General features: G+C 34.1%; 2 protein-coding genes across 3 annotated transcripts in view; one reads left to right on the top strand and one right to left on the bottom strand.

Annotated features, from left to right (window-relative positions):
* Nucleotides 1-3,465, bottom strand: part of LOC139122873 (sodium/hydrogen exchanger 9B2-like) — a 16,267-nt gene extending 12,802 nt beyond the window's left edge. The window contains exon 1 of one of the 2 annotated variants that reach the window (XM_070688694.1): nucleotides 2,813-3,465. In XM_070688694.1, coding sequence (XP_070544795.1) covers nucleotides 2,813-2,865 — 53 coding nt within the window. In that variant the 5' untranslated portion in view covers nucleotides 2,866-3,465. The remainder of the gene's footprint in view (nucleotides 1-2,812) is intronic. The other variant, XM_070688695.1, reaches the window with a different exon arrangement.
* Nucleotides 2,567-16,539, top strand: LOC139122875 (sodium/hydrogen exchanger 9B2-like). Its single transcript, XM_070688696.1, has 12 exons — nucleotides 2,567-2,577; nucleotides 4,873-4,934; nucleotides 6,269-6,560; nucleotides 7,054-7,265; nucleotides 8,208-8,478; nucleotides 10,319-10,494; nucleotides 10,988-11,094; nucleotides 12,146-12,295; nucleotides 12,708-12,816; nucleotides 13,536-13,672; nucleotides 14,008-14,085; nucleotides 14,471-16,539. The coding sequence occupies exons 3-12, from the start codon at nucleotides 6,292-6,294 to the stop codon at nucleotides 14,675-14,677; spliced, it is 1,716 nt and encodes a 571-aa protein (XP_070544797.1). The 5' UTR covers nucleotides 2,567-2,577; nucleotides 4,873-4,934; nucleotides 6,269-6,291; the 3' UTR covers nucleotides 14,678-16,539.

The raw sequence follows: 16,539 nt of genomic DNA, 5'->3' as shown, positions 1-16,539 counted from the left end.
ATCCTGCCAAGTTCATGAGTCACCACAAGGTCAAGTTGGTGAAAACAAATGATGAGGCATAACAGGCCCTACATGTTACATTTTAACAAAAACTTGAAGGCTCATTTATATATATATATATATATATATATATATATATATATATATATATATATATATATATATATATATATATATATATATATATATATATATATATATATATATATATATATATATATATATATATATATATATATATATATTATATACACACACACACACACACACACCACACAGTGAAACCTGTCTAAACTGAACCCTGTCTAAACTGGAAACCTGTCTACACTGAACATCCTTTCTGGTCCTTTAGAATGCCATGTTTAAGGAACCTCTATAAACCAAACACCTCTGTAAATCGACAGTTTCAGTTTTCTCAGTCCCTTTGGTGTTCGGTTTAGACAGGTTTTAATATATATATAATATCATATATATAATATTATATATATATATAATATATATATGTGTATATATGTGTACGTGAGTATATATATATAATATTATATATATAATATTATATATATAATATATGTATGTGTACGTGAGTATATATATATATATATATATATATATATATATATATATATATATATATATATATATATATATATATATATATATATATATATATATATATATATATATATATATATATATATATATATATGGCTCAATGCCGCTATTTATGGTATTGGCAGATGGAGAAGTAATACTGTCTAACAGGTCAAGGGTCAAAGTAAACAAAGAAAATGTAACACTGATGACATGAAGTTCCTCTTTGCCCTAATTTATGTTTTGTTTGAAACATTGAGAATAGAAACACATTTTTCTCCTTTGGTGGTGAGAAAATTGAAAACACATACAAAAACTTGTATTTTTTGCTTAAATAAGTTTCACGAAATATGGTACAGTGTCAAGACATAAAGTAAAACAGAAACTTAACTGACCTCATGTGACCAAAGCAATACTTATAGCAATTATGCAATCTGTTTTGTTTCATTTTCAGATAGTTATTGGGCTTAAGCTTGAAGTCACACTCTTACAAACATTGTAAAACAAAATGGGTGTACCTACAGGCAACTTAGTAAGCTGGTTGTTGTTTTTGCCTACATGTAATATTCGATAATAAAATTGAAAACACTAATTTGCTGTTGCTGTTATTTCAAGCATATTGTCATTGATATCATTGCAAGCTGGGCTTCCATAGCTGGAAATACTGGATGGGTGTTGAGTACAGGGCCAAACATTTCACTTCTTCCTACATTGATCCAAGGAATGCATGCTTGGCTACCTATCTGCTCACACATCTTCTTTTGTGGTAAAAAATCACAACTTGTTGACAATCGATCAATTGAAAAATGGTATGGCAAGAACTGGTGCTAACATTACAATATTCTTTTGTCTTTTACTTCCCCTACTTAGTGTGCATACAGGTGGAAAAAATCAAGATTTTCACATGGTATCAGATTTTTAACCTTCTTTGAAGCTGGACCTGCTTGTGCGGTTGACAACATCACTGGACTTTTAGATGAAAACAGACCAACAGCCTGTAAAGAGCAGATTGGCTGACAATCATGCTGGTTCATTTATAAGTCTGGTGACAAAGTCAACCGTACCAACACGTCAAGATTTGAAATGGATTGAACAATGTCCAAATACATTGTGAGGTCTGAAGATTCGCCACCAATTTGCATAATAGTATGTCAGGACCAAATTAGATTGGTAATGTTAATATCGATTCTTACCATATTTTGTTTATTGCCAACTGGTCATAATTTTTTTGCTTTGAAAATTTAGCGTGTGAAGTGTAAGGTGGCCCAGCTTGGATCCTTGAATAAATATAGCAAGGAACTTGTTCTCAATACCTACCCAGTTTTCCAGCTTTGAAATCCTAATGTGCGACCATATCAATGTGCAAAAACAAATGAGTGTTCTTCAATAGGGCTGTTTGCAAATGACGTTATTGTTCTCTCTTAAATGTGCAACAAGAAATATCTACCTGCAAATCTACATAACATTTTTAGAAATTACTCACATAAGAACAGCAAAAATACAGCTTAAATAGCAACTGCTAATGTTACAATGAACACTGAAGGACTAATTAATGGCCCAGATTTACAAGCTGCAACAACAGCCATGCATGCAAGACTGACAAAATTTGTCAACATTTGTAGCAATTCTTCGATGCAAGAATATTTAGTAGCAAACCTGCAACCATCAGCATCAGTGTTATTTAATAGCGGATGACAACATTGGCAACCAGACTACATTAGGTTTTTGCGCTATAGGATAAATAAACATTTAGTAATGAATAAAATTGTAGTTTATTTTATTTTGTCTGATTGTCGGCTCTGCTGATGCAATGTTTCTCGTTTAAAATGCGTGTAACTATTATAACGATTCCCCGATACACTTTCATTTCACATTTCGTTATACACCAATTTGTATGTAAATTGCAAATGTTGCAAATTACTAGCATGTGGCTCCTGCAGATATCCAAATATACAAACACAGCATCTATGTCGTTCACGAGACATATTTAACAGCATAGTATGAAGAAGAAATGTATGAAATGTGCAGAACTGTGATGGGGATACAAGATTGAAGATAGTTGACATATTCGGATACTGTAGGGCGGCACGTAGCATTTTGAAAGTGCCGATCACCCATGCTAGTACTGCTCCGTTTACGTGACAACTCGGGCATGTCATGTGCACGGCCTCATGGTGTTCCACATTCGACATTGGGAATTTCGACAGCAAATTCAACTAACCTGCGACTCGACCGGTTTTCGGTGCGATTTTCCGTTTCCGACCGACAGTCCATTCGGTCAATAGACTCCCTAAGTACGACCGTACGAACGTTTTCTTATCGCTTACGAGAAGCGTAAGATGGCGCGGCACAGAATATGACCCCGCCACCACTTTCTAGCGTAAAAACAACCTATTCAAATTTGTTTCAGTAATATAAGCCATTCAGGTCAACCAAAATAGTATGTATGACGTCATGATGATAGTTTAACATTTTTAATAGAGTGCCTTGTCATCATATATGCTGCCCAACTTCACATGAACTTGAAGGCTTGTCTGTTTTGACCCTCTGCATGAAGCTGTACAACTGCTACATTATATAATCCATAGATAAACTGAAGCCATACATTTCGGGTGAAACCTTGATGTATGACAGAACAACCCTTTTCATGAAAAGTGAATTGCCTACCAATAGTGAACCACTTCCTCCACCTCGTTCCTATGCTAGTTTTTTTGCTATGATCTTACAGAGGCTTCGTGTGACGAAAACGAAAGTTTCACTGTCCTTTACTTGATGAGTAAGCAAGCTTATTATCAGTTTCAGCCTTGCGTTGTTCAGAGTTGTTTACCCACGTAATACAATGTAATACGATTCATACGGATTGACCTAGGGAGTGACGAATGACCTCAAACGCACTGAATGCTGGGGTGGGGAGCCGGTAAAACTTTGTGAAACCGAAGTCCCTCATAATATTGATGGCATAGCCTTTTCTATAATTTTCCAAACAGATCCTATTATTTTCGCCCATACAAAGATAAGGTTGAACATGGGATGAGGTTAAAATGACATTAGGTTAAGATTATATATATATATATATATATATATATATATATATATATATATATATATATATATATATATATATATATATATATATATATAGGTCTATATATATATATATATATATATATATATATGCCTATATATATATATATATATATATATATATATATATATATATATATATATATATATATATATATATATATATATATATATATATATATATATATAGGCATATATATATATATATATATATATATATATATATATATATATATATATATATATATATATATATATATGAACGTATGTGTATGTGTTTATTTACACATAAATACATTCTTTTATTCTATGAACAGAGAATGCTGACAGGTAAGGTACGATAACGTGGGTAGAGCATGCGTACAACAAAGTGACAACTCCGTCCACCCACCCAAATAAGCACGCATGCTTTAATACAAAATCATTTCAAGGTATATGATCGTTCGTTGAAAAGACCGAGAATATAAAGTAAGCCATATGAGCGTTCTCTACTGAAAAAAAGAGACTGAATTTTCCGAGCATATTCTCTGCTGCTTGTTCAGACGGGTCTACTTTGAGTGTGACCATCTTCCCCACAGAATCACTGGGCGGGAATAGCCTAACATCTTAATTTAAATCTGAGTTGTATTAATAAAATGATTTTGGTATTCATCAGGGTTGACTTTTCTTTTTTCTCTGCAATACTTGAAAAAATCACTGAACATGTACAGTACTGAATTATAAACATAAGCTTAACCATCAACGGAGCGTCAAATAAAATGTAAATATATGCGGGTACAAAATCCTCGTGTTTCCGTTCAAATATACCTTTCCTGAACTGAAGTGCTTTCCAGGATGACATTAATATGAAAGATGAACCCTGTAGCTTTGATGATAAACTTTCTTTCGGATGGTGAAAAATCTCTACATGTAAAACATTTCTTCATCTAATAATAATAATGCGGAGGAAATAATGTAAATACGGACGAGGCTACAACGCCCCGAAACTAGAACTTTCACTACATGATGTCACTTATCCTGAACTGTGACCTCGATCCATGATTAATAAACATGCTGATTCCTGCTGCGTGCAAAAAAAAAGTTTCTGTACGAACGATGCCATGATGAATTTTAATGCATTCCCACAGCGTCAATGAAATGTCGGCCGATCGGCTCACCGTGACTTTGGAAAAGAAAGAGGGTGCCAAACACGAGACAGCGATACTTGAAGGTTTCTTGACCTTATGGGATGTTTGAAAACGTTGGCTGAAAATCGTTCGGTGAGTGAGTATGTTTTGAAAAGTGAAAACCGTGTGCTGTGCTAGACAACTTCACGTGATTGCAGTGTTCGAATTGAAAACATGCTTCTGTGCTGTGCGAATCGACACGTACGTACGTTCGTCCTTGAGAGCGCTTGTTATCCGTGTACGCTGTAAAACTAGAATGCGGCAATAAGGTTGTGACATGAAAAGGGCAAGTGAAAGTGAGGACAAGGAAACCTGCCATTTGATGTAATTTAATTTAAAATAAAATACGTGATCCATAAAGACAGCCTAGTTTCCGGGCGTGTATCTGAATAAAATCTTGTACAGGGATCGGTAAACTTTGCATATAATATTTATACCGGCCGATTTCTCAGTGTTGCGTCCCAAACCTCACTATTCGACATACGATTTTGAATGATCTTGAGAATGCGGCAGTTTCCTAAAAGGTGCACAACAAGTTTGCATTGGAAGCACGAATAAACGCTTTGTGTTAAACAGAGATGTTGTTGAATGGAAGGCATGTGGTGGTGGCGCCTACCGGAAACTTAAGTTTCTTTAGAACGCTTTGTTCTTATACTACCATAAAGGTTTCTGAATTTTCCCCCCAAAAATACCTCCAGACATTTTTTGTATTTGAGTATACACATTAATATAACATAATGATACAGATCCATGTTATCACTTGTCTTTCTATAATATAGAGTAAATACATTCATTGGCTGCTTGGATACAGTTCCCACCTCTCTTCTACATCAGACTTGTTCAAATCATTAAGATATAATCCACTTAAATAACAATATAGACTGTTACAATATGGCAATACTGTTATTACTGTTATTTATGATATTTTGAAGCACTACCAGGCAGTATTATTCAAGAGTTGTGACCAAGTGGACTTTGTGCTCTTTTATCCACTAAGGATAAGAAAGCACAATTATGTCATATATATATATATATATATATATATATATATATATATATATATATATATATATATATATATATATATATATATATATATATATATATATATATATATAATATACGGTAAAAAATGATAACAAGTAGAACACAGTCCTTAGGCGTTGTTACTCAGAGTTTCATGCTACATGTGCTCTCTGTCAATGTCATGTTTTCCAGTCAAATTTCAAATAAGTAATGTATACTATACCATATTCATAGAACTACAGATTAGCTACAGCTGGTGTATTTAAAGACAACTTACATATTTGGCAAACATTTTCATTAGTAAAATTACTCTACAAATAGTTCAAATTAATAGGCTTCGGGTTAAAATATTTCAATTATTTACTAATATCAGAAAATATTTTGTCTTGGATTTCATATAGTGCTCATGAAAAACTGAAAAAATATGGAAATATCTTCAGTGAGTGAAAAGTGTGACCACGAGTCTAAAAAGAATGGAGGTGTTAAAGTCTGTGAAGAAGGAAATATGAACATTGTTGGAGAAGAAGGAGGGGATATACACATCTCTGCTGAAAATATCATTGTTATTCAACCACAAAATGTTACAAGGCAGCCAAAAAGAAAGAGAATGTGTGAAACCTGTGACAGAGTATGTGCACCTTTCTTAGTGAAATATCACCACATTCCAGGGGAGAATGATACTCTATGCTACAGGTATATATGTTTTCAACACCCTTGTACAAACATAACAAGTTATGGAATTGGCAGTATAAACTTTGTATTTAGACTTTGATGTGTTTACACGAGTTCTTTCAGTTTCAATGTTCAGTACTTCACTATGGTAGCAATAGTTTACTCAAAGGATGAAACGGTGTAAATTTGGGGTAAAAAATCTAAATTTTTGTATTAAGACTTCTATTGCAAGTGTAACCGCATAAGATTTCTATCTACAGTGTGGAGCAAAAGCCAACAGACCTACCCGGTTGAAGTCATTACTGCAATGGCAAGATCTTGAAGATGACAGATTATAAATGATGTAATTTACCGAAAATATTTATGTGTATCATGGTATATGAATATCCTCTGCCAACTATCTTACTGAATTGTCACACAAAGGTAGAATATTATATGAATCCTGTCCTTTTAACACTCATGAGATATAAGAAAAGATTGTTGAATATGAGAAAAATGTCCCGTTTCTTTACAGGTTGAAGTATAGTCTTTTGTGTCCACCCCATGGAAATTTTGCCATCAGTATCTTGTACTTGTCACTGGTCTTTGTCACGTGGGGTACCCTGTGGGCTATCACAGGGGAACAGGCATTACCTGGTGGCAGTTTATTTGCACTGTTCATACTATGGATTGCAGCTGTCATCGGTGGAGTGTTTGCATCATTCATCAAGCTGCCTCCTCTTTTGGGTAAGTGTACAGCTTTCTTTTGAAAGTACAATTTATATCGACAGTAGGCATTAAGTCGAGGTTGTCCTTCCAGATTATTCAAGTTGTTTGTAAAGTTTTTTTCATCAGCAAAGTTTCATCGGATTTCATTTTCATTTTTGCTACAGTTGATATATTGTAAATGAAATATACCTGTGTTTCCGGTAACCTGAGCTACCCTAGAAAAAACCTGCTGACCATAGACATTTTTTTTTTTGCATTTTCCAAAAGTTTATATTTTATTGATCTCAGGCGACAAAAAAGAAAAAATTCCTCCAACTTACCTGCCCTAATTTTCGGAGGCATATTACCAGAAACACGTTTTTTTATTTGGCCCCAGATGAACAATTTTGAGTAGCTCTGTTATTTTTATTGTAACAGTGTCGTTTTCCTGTCCAACCAAATCTACGATAACACAAGACAAAAGCATATCTTCTATGATCAAAGAGACAAAAGTACACCAGTATTTCATAACCTGACTGTTACAATATATCAGGCAGTTCTTACCACATTATTGCCTTCCATGGAATTAATCAATACTGATTGTTACTATACAATCTACTTATCAGGCATAATATTGTTACAAGATATCATTTTATTGGAGATTATAATAAATGGGTGTTACAATGTATCAATAATCAAGTATTTCTTTGCCACAATACCTTGATACCTTATATGGAAGTTAATCATGATTGGTTGTTACAGTGTCTCTATTTATCTGGTGTAATCTTGCTACAAGATTATATGGATGATATTTATTAGTACTTGTTACAATGTATCTATTATTGGTTTTTTTCTTGGTACATTATCCCTTTATGGTTCTTATTCATGAGTATTATAGAAAATTTTTTATTCAAGATGCTATTATTATTTTTTTAGGCAGTTAATCTTTATCTTATTCTGATGTATCATTCTTCATACCAGGTATGCTGATTGTTGGTGTGGCATTGCGAAACATTCCGTACATCAATGTTGCCAAGGACATCACGCCTGAATGGTCCATAGCACTCAGAAATGTAGCGTTCACAGTGATCCTGATCCGGGCTGGTTTAGGACTGGATGCCTCGGCTCTGAAGAAACTGAAAGTTGTTTGTTTATGCCTTGCCAGTATCCCCTGCTTAATGGAATGCTTGACTGTGGCGATTCTTGGTTTTCTACTCCTTGGATTTCCATGGGACTGGGCATTTATCCTGGGGTAAGAAATCTGACATGCCTTTTATACAATATGGTAGTAAATTTGATCAATTCAAAAACCTTGGCAACTGACACATTTATATAAATATCACCAATCTTCTAGTTAATCCCTTGACTACCTTGTACGCCGGATATATCCGGCGCCATTTTGAATTACCATATACCTTTAGTGCCGGAAATATCCAGCACGGTTAAATAGGCGTATTTGCTTCGTTTTTGTCCCTAAAAATCCCGTAATTTCGGCATCAGCACGCAGCGCGACTAAGATAGATGTATTTCGACCTGACCTGAATGTGATTGCGCCCCCGCACGTCCGAGTATGGCCAAAATCCTTAAACGAATGTCGTGACCCATGACCTCGACCTTAAAAGGTCAAGCTGATCACAGAAGCATCGCGCTAAATGTTTACAGTTTCCAGAAGTTTGTTGATGTCATTTACTTGCAAGATTTTTATGTTTTTTTTAATGAATGAAATGTTTATTTATTGAAAACAAATGATTCATATGTAAATATGTTCTATTAACAGCAATATTCTGTTAATGAATTTGGAGGAAATATAATTTTTTTACTATAACCCAGCGAAATTTTATAGCAGCCATATTGTCAATATAACTGGCCACATGACTGGTCATTTGAATGGCCATATAATATATTGTTCCCTAAAATGTATTTTAAATATTGTGAACTATTTTTTGATAAATTATAACCATTTTAGATGCATGTTTCTGGAAGGAAGACATAAAGCAGGTATTTACAAATAAAATGTGTTGATTTTTAAATACAGAATTATGTCAGATGCTGATGTTTGTGGTTCATTTACTCTGCCTTATTTGAGAAAAGTCTTAAACAGGTACACCTATAAATAAAATAAAGGGTAGTTTTTATTACATATATGTAAAGACAATGCCATGCAAATTGCAACTCTATTCAAATTTGAGTAATTCTACGGATTCAAAACACATCCTGATGATTCAAATATTCTTTCCCAGCATATTCTTTGCCAACTCTGGTACATGATGAGTCATGTGACCAGTCACGTGACTTGGAAATATAAAACGTATGTATGAGAAAGTTGGAAATTTTATGCTGATTCAGAAAATATATGGTTTATTGCTACTTACGTAATTTTTACTCTAAGTTGTGTTGATGCAATGACCACACACCAGATTTTATCAATATTTTCATAAGAGGCCTGGTATATAGGAATACATTGGCCTTGGTAGTCAAGGGGTTAAGGATAATTTGTTCTGTGAGTTTGTATACAATGCGGGATGTCAGATTTGTAGAAACCAAATAAAAAACAAAAATCGGTTTACATTATCGTTACTGAGAATGATAAACTGACTCAGGCTGTGAAATTTAATGCAAATACTGTACTTCCACCTCCAGTAGCAGCATCTTTAACTACACTTTATCAGTATACAGGTGCTTTTAGCTTTGTAATATGTACGCCAAATAAAAAAATATGTGTATATCCTGAAACCTGATCTACCCAAGAAAAATACCCACTGACCCTAGACATTGTTTTAACATCTTCAAAAAAGTTTCCAGCGAATTCTCTTAATTTTACCATATTTTATGTATCTCTTCCAACAAAAAAGCTATCTGACCTACAAACTAATTTTTGGAGGCATGTTATAGGAAACACAATGTTTTGTTCATTTGGCCAATTAATATACTTGCTACACTTGTATCCAATTGGTGTGTTGTTGTATAGCTTCTATCAAACCAAAGTAAGTAAAATAAAATGAAATCTCCTTTAGCTTTGACTCTTGAAACACAGATCAAGATGTAAAGTTCTATGCAGAAAAGTTTATTTCTCATCCATTTCTCATTGGCAGATTTGTCGTTGCTTCTGTGTCTCCTGCCGTTGTCGTGCCCTCCATGTTGAGTCTCCAGGAAAAGGGTCTTGGAATGAACAAAGGAATACCGACACTTCTCATTGCATCAGCCAGTGTTGATAACGTACTGGCAATCACTGGATTCAGTGTTGCACTGGGAATCACATTTTCGACAGGTTTGAAAACTTAACATTGAAATCGTTTCTACTTCTTCAGATACCATCACAGCGGAATGTTAAAGTTCCTTTTGTCAACAATATTTAGGTGCACAAATTTTTCAACGCTTTGCCTTCAACTTTGCTTTGTTGCATCCAGATTTTATTTAAAAAATATTTCATTCTTTATCCGTAAATGCACAAGTCTGAAGTCAGTTAGTTTTCCCTGTGTTTTAAAAATTCCAGCACCATAACTGACGTGGTTTAAATTTCCTTTGTGAAATCCTATACCTGTAGACATGTGCGGACACTAGAAATTAAGACAAAAGTTTGTTTTGGCAGTTGTCTTTCAATTTTCTCAACAGATATATGAAACAAACAAATTTCACTTGTCCACAGAGCTGATTGCAAATTTATGAACTTACAGCTGACTTTGAATTTCGACGTCTCTTGCTTGATTTTGCATTGACAAACAAACATTTGTATATTTTCATTATCTATGCGACACTTGCAGGCAGTGTAGTGTTCACAATTTTTCGTGGTCCAATAGAAGTTCTGGTGGGAATATGTGTCGGCATTACCTTTGGATTGATAATGTGGTTTATACCCCATGCAAATCAGGTGAGCTGCTAATCTTTAATGTTTTGCAGTTCTTTTGCTTTAGTTCTGAAGATGCAATAGGTACACACTAGTCGTTAAGGTAGAATGTGCCTCGGAGACAGATATTCAGACTCTCAAAATTTTACAATTTGATTTTGATCTACACCTGTGGGGGCTTATTTTAAAGCTCTTGGAGTAACAAAGATTTTTTTATGGTCTATTCTTTAGAAAATTGAAAATTTTATTCTTTCCCATAGAGTTAACACAGAGATGGTGGCCATTTTGAATTTCAAATATTGGTAAATGTTAGGTAATTTGTTTCTCTGATACAAAACTTTGCACAGTAACCCATGATTTTTATTCGTGATTTGATGAGAAAATGGTTGAAAGTTTCATTGAGTAAGGTTTGAATGAAAGTCTTTCACTTTCGAGCAAAGTCTTTCGTTTTCAAGGGGCAAAATACCTTAAAAGTCTATTATACTATTCAAGAACATTTTGGTTTGTTATAAATTTCTGATGAGGGTTTCAAATCAAATGATTTCAGAATCAATATTTAATCACAATATATTGATTATATTGATATATACATGTTATAACCATTGGGTGCCGTATACTGAACATGAATTATGCAAAACAATTTTGCCTAAAGTCTTGACCAATCAGATGAACTCTTACAGAAGTGTGTTATATTTCATTTCACCTTCAATCCATGAATCCCAACTTAAGTGTAACTGACACCACACATCTAATCTACCAAATGTGACCTCCATACGTCCTTTACATTTTTCAATGGTTGCACATTATACCGTCAACAATTATGCTGTTATTCATTCCCTGACAAGGAATGGTTAATTTAATCTTGCCATGACTGTCTGCGTTTCTGTGTTCTATTAAATTGCCAAAGAAGTCATCATTTCTTCACATTAGGAATTTTGCCGCAATGCCAGCTGTATCTGACCCATGACAATCAAACAGCTTTGAATTATTATTTCCATATGTATTACAAATGATGATTAAAGTATTGGTAATTTCACCAAAGTATTCATGTTATGTGGTGGTGTTCACATTCCAGGAATCACAGAACGGATACCGGAGTCTTCTACTGTTTGGAAGTGGATTATTTGCTTTATTTGGCAGCAGTGCCTTGGGTTTACCAGGGTCTGGAGCACTGGCAGTGTTGACAATGTCTTTTGTTGCAGCTCAGAGATGGAAAGACGAGAAAGTAAATAGCATTATTTTACAGATCAGCATGTTTTTACAATAATGATACAAAAAATAAATTATTTCGATCAGAACACTTTGGTGTATTGATGTGGGGCCGATCGACACAATAAAGTTTGAGAATTCCACAATTGACATCAACTGACAGAGTTCAAGAGTAAAGAGGGTACATTGTAAATAATCAAAATGGCAGAGGAGGATAGAAATAAAGTTGGACAAAATGTAATCAAATCTTGTTTAACTGTATGTTATTTACGAAATGTATACTTTGAATATTTTGAGATGTAGAAAGCGATGAAAAAAGTAGAAAAATAACTTACAATGACAAAATAAGAAAACTTTGAATACAATTGAAATTTGATTAAGATGAATTTAATTATTCATTTCATTATTAATTATTTAATTATTCATAGACAGCAGTTGAAGATGTGATGGGTCTGCTTTGGACGTTTCTTCAACCATTCCTGTTTGCGCTAATTGGTGGTGAAATACTTATAGAGAATTTACACCCTAACACAATAGGTAGGTTGGTTATAATGCATATGTAAGATAATATGTTTTTACAATTCAATCATGCCCGTATTGTGAAGACTGGTGATTTCTGCCATAAAATGTACTCAGATTCAGTTATTTGACTGTCTAAACTCTAGAATGTGTTAGACCTACTCCCTCTGAGGATTGTGCTCAAATTTCGTCAATTAGTTATTCCCAGATTTCACCCAATAGAATTAGAAATCACAAGTGTTTTGAAATTGCAAGCGTTTAAGTCACGAGGAAATTTTGGGTGGGTAAATTCTTTTATAGTGTGTCTTAAAGCATTCGAACTCAAAGGCGCATGACCCCTTCCCTGCTTGCCAATAGACGGTTTCATTTCATCACAAAAGTAAAAGATTTGCACCAACAATTTGGCACAGAAGATTGCCCCTTTCACTTCCGTACTTCAGACCCCAATCCATTGTTGTCAGTGGTCATTGTGGACCTGTTTACGGGGAAATTACCACTGAAAAGGATATAAAGGTTACTCCAGGCCTTTCACGTGACGGTTCAGCCATGTTCTGTGGGTAATCGTGATCAAGAAATTTTTGAATTAGTGAAAATCTGTGAAAGGAGAAATGTCATCAGATTTCAAAGACGCGTTTTGCAAAGATTGTGAGACTTCCATGAAATCCATTAGTCTCACTGGGATGTGTGATACATTTACATGGCTCGATTTAGAATCTGCCTGTCCTCGCAAATTTCAGGTCTTGGAATTGCAACATTAGCAGTATGTTCACTTGTGAGGATGGTTGTGACATTCTTTGTTGGAATCAGATCAGGTCTGAACAAGAAGGAAAGACTTTTTATAGCGTTGGCGTGGTTGCCTAAAGCCACAGTACAGGTGAGTGAAACGGCAGAGGGGAGAATTCTACAAAAGAAAAAAAAAGTTGTTACTCTTATAGAGGGCGCACTTAACATTCACCACAGATTTGTACTTGTATCCTCTATACAGTATACTTTGTTTGACTGCTGGCAACCTTAATTTAGACATCAGTTTCTAATGCTTAAATCTTTGTCAATTTTACCGCAGTGTACTCAAAATTTAACATTTTTATATTGTAATTTAAGTGGGACAAATTATGATTAAATGCACAAATTTGGAAGTTCATGTACATGTATAATCAATTCATGCATATTCGAAAAGTGTCACTGCAATTTTTAACTTTTATATTCCAGGCTGCTATTGGTTCGATAGCATATGACACTGCCAGAGAGGGGAATGCTGGCGATGAAGCAATCAATCTTGGTATCCAGGTAATTATCAGTATTGTCTGGCAGTGATTCCCCCCCCCTCTCTCTCTCTCTCTCTCTCTCTCTCTCTCTCTCTCTCTCTGTGATATTATATACATGAGTGTACATGTGTGCATGTGTGTGTGTGTATGTGTGTGTGTGTGAAGATAGAGGGGGGAAAATACTCATGAAGAATATAAATGATCAGTTTCATAGATTTTCTATTATCAGAACAAATTAATGTTTTTTGTTCTAAGAAGGTTCCTCTCATAAGAAGTTTCCTCCAGTTTCACAGTCTCAATGCAGGTTAAGAAGACGCCTCTTTCAATATTTTCCTAAAAGGCAACATAATGTATACACAAATGATAGTGTTCATCCCAGAAAATGTGTATCTTCTTTTATCTTTCAGGTATTGACAATAGCAGTTCTGTCAATCATTATTACGGCACCCATCGGAGCAGCTGCCATTGCACTGACCGGACCGAGACTGCTCCAGCAATCTGAAGATCCAAAATACAAGAAGGATAAAGATCAACCAGGAAAGCAAAATGAAGGAAACACTGAAGAGGTGGAGGAAAGTCGTGCTGCTATGCTTACATCTGAAACAGGAATTTGAATATTAAAAGTTGTAAATTCTCTGCAATTATAGAGGTGCTATGCATGGTCTGTACGTGTGTCCAACTGAAAAAGCCAGGAACAACATTGTTTGCTTTAGGTGGATGAAGTCTCTCAATGAGGAAATGAGCATGGGAGAACCTTCATGATATGACAGATACTGTAAGTTTTGTTGTTTGTTGACTGTACCAAAGTATGTGACTGTGGTATTTAGCTTCTTGTACCAAGTTCAAGTAGACTAGTTTTGTATTTTGGGGACTTCTTTGAAGAAGTGAGTATTTTTATTTTTATTCCATCAGTCTCTCCTTTCAGAAATTTGAATTAAATTTTTCTGGTTGAACTATTGGAGTGATTACAATACTGTAATATTGGAGTGATTACAATACTGTACGAGTTTTTTTAACGACATTATCATCTATGTGATCTTTGTAGGTCAGTAAACGTACATATAACTGGTTTTGCAGAGCAAGAAGATTAAAGCAAGATTTTGTCCTTTAATATGTAGCTGTGTACATAGTTATTTTACATACAAACTTTAAGGGGATTTGCAAATGGTAAATTCTAAAATCATAGGTATTCTATTCAAGGTACTATTTTCTTGTTATGAATCTTCACAGAGTTCAAAGGTTAGCTTAGGGGAAAAAAAAACAGAATTGCCACTGAAGAGCATAACTGAACAACATCAGACACCAAGAGGTATTTTTTCTTTATGATGATAAATAAAAAACTCCTGCTCCAAGGAAAGGAAATGCCAGATAAACTATATGTGTGGAAATTATGTAATGCCATGAAAGTATGATAAAAGTTTGAAAAAAAATGGCTCTGAAATGTGTCATATAGAATGAATTTACCTTCTATACTGTATGTGTATATTAGGACCAAAATATAATATTGTCTTTCTATGGAATGGAAAAAATGTTCATTGGAAGTGATTCAGTCATTTGTGACCCACATGAGAATTTTAAAAGACTGAGCAATTGAAAACTTCAAAACAATGCCATTGTTCCTAGCGTTTTCTGTTAAATTATCAGCATTCGTCATCTTTAAAAAAAGTAACCAATGTCTGCAAACAGAGACATTCTGTCTAAAAAAAAAACGGAGTTAATATATTGGCAATAATGCTTTATATTAAATAGATAACAGTTTTTATAGGGTATATTTTATATATATGTATGTCACGGTATATTATGCAACTTCTAAAGTGGTCACCTGTGTTACTTGTCATAGCTGATAGTTTATCATGTAAGTAACTTTTGTCTCGTAGTTCAATATGCTGCAGTTCATACATGTTTATTGTTGTTACGGTTGTTTTTATCGGTTCATTTTCTCATGATGTCATTATCTCATTTCAGTAGCATTCTATACTGAAAGAGAAATGCTTTAATATGAAGTCAGTAATTTCTGCCATGGAAATCCAGGGATTGAGCTAATTTTACCCTTTGTTCCAAGTCTACTGAGTGCCACTGAATAAAGAGTCACCTGGACAACGAAATTTAATATGTGAGACTATTAACTACAGCTTAAAGGACCATTATAACTTGTTCATATTCAGTGGTCCTGAGATGAACTGCCAAAAGATTTGTTCATCCCTGGAGAGAAAAAAGAAACATAACATTATAATATGCTGCCACATTTTCTCCAAATTTATTGTTTGCATGTACAAAGACTTTCTCCATTTGTTGAAAACATTCACATGTATGATAGTTTAGTAAAATCAAAAATTGAAAGTACTTGTATAATAGTAGATAAAACATTGTTTTTAAAATATGCCATTTGTTGTCTTTTACTTGATGATACTATATCAGTACTTTTGTTTTGTGAATATGGATAAATTTGAATAAAAGTTTGATGTTTGATATAGAA

This window comes from Ptychodera flava, chromosome 22 (genome assembly GCF_041260155.1).
Source record: "Ptychodera flava strain L36383 chromosome 22, AS_Pfla_20210202, whole genome shotgun sequence".
Lineage (NCBI taxonomy): Eukaryota > Metazoa > Hemichordata > Enteropneusta > Ptychoderidae > Ptychodera > Ptychodera flava.
Note: the sequence above shows the minus strand (reverse complement) of the source record. Positions and strands in the feature narration are given on the sequence as shown.

Excerpts from the sequence above, each read along its gene's own strand:
- LOC139122875 (XM_070688696.1), top strand. The coding sequence starts at position 6,292 with ATGGAAATATCTTCAGTGAGTGAAAAGTGTGACCACGAGTCTAAAAAG. Across the intron at positions 10,495-10,987 it reads GGGAATCACATTTTCGACAG|GCAGTGTAGTGTTCACAATT; the intron begins GTTTGAAAACTT and ends CGACACTTGCAG. Across the intron at positions 13,673-14,007 it reads TGCCTAAAGCCACAGTACAG|GCTGCTATTGGTTCGATAGC; the intron begins GTGAGTGAAACG and ends TTTATATTCCAG.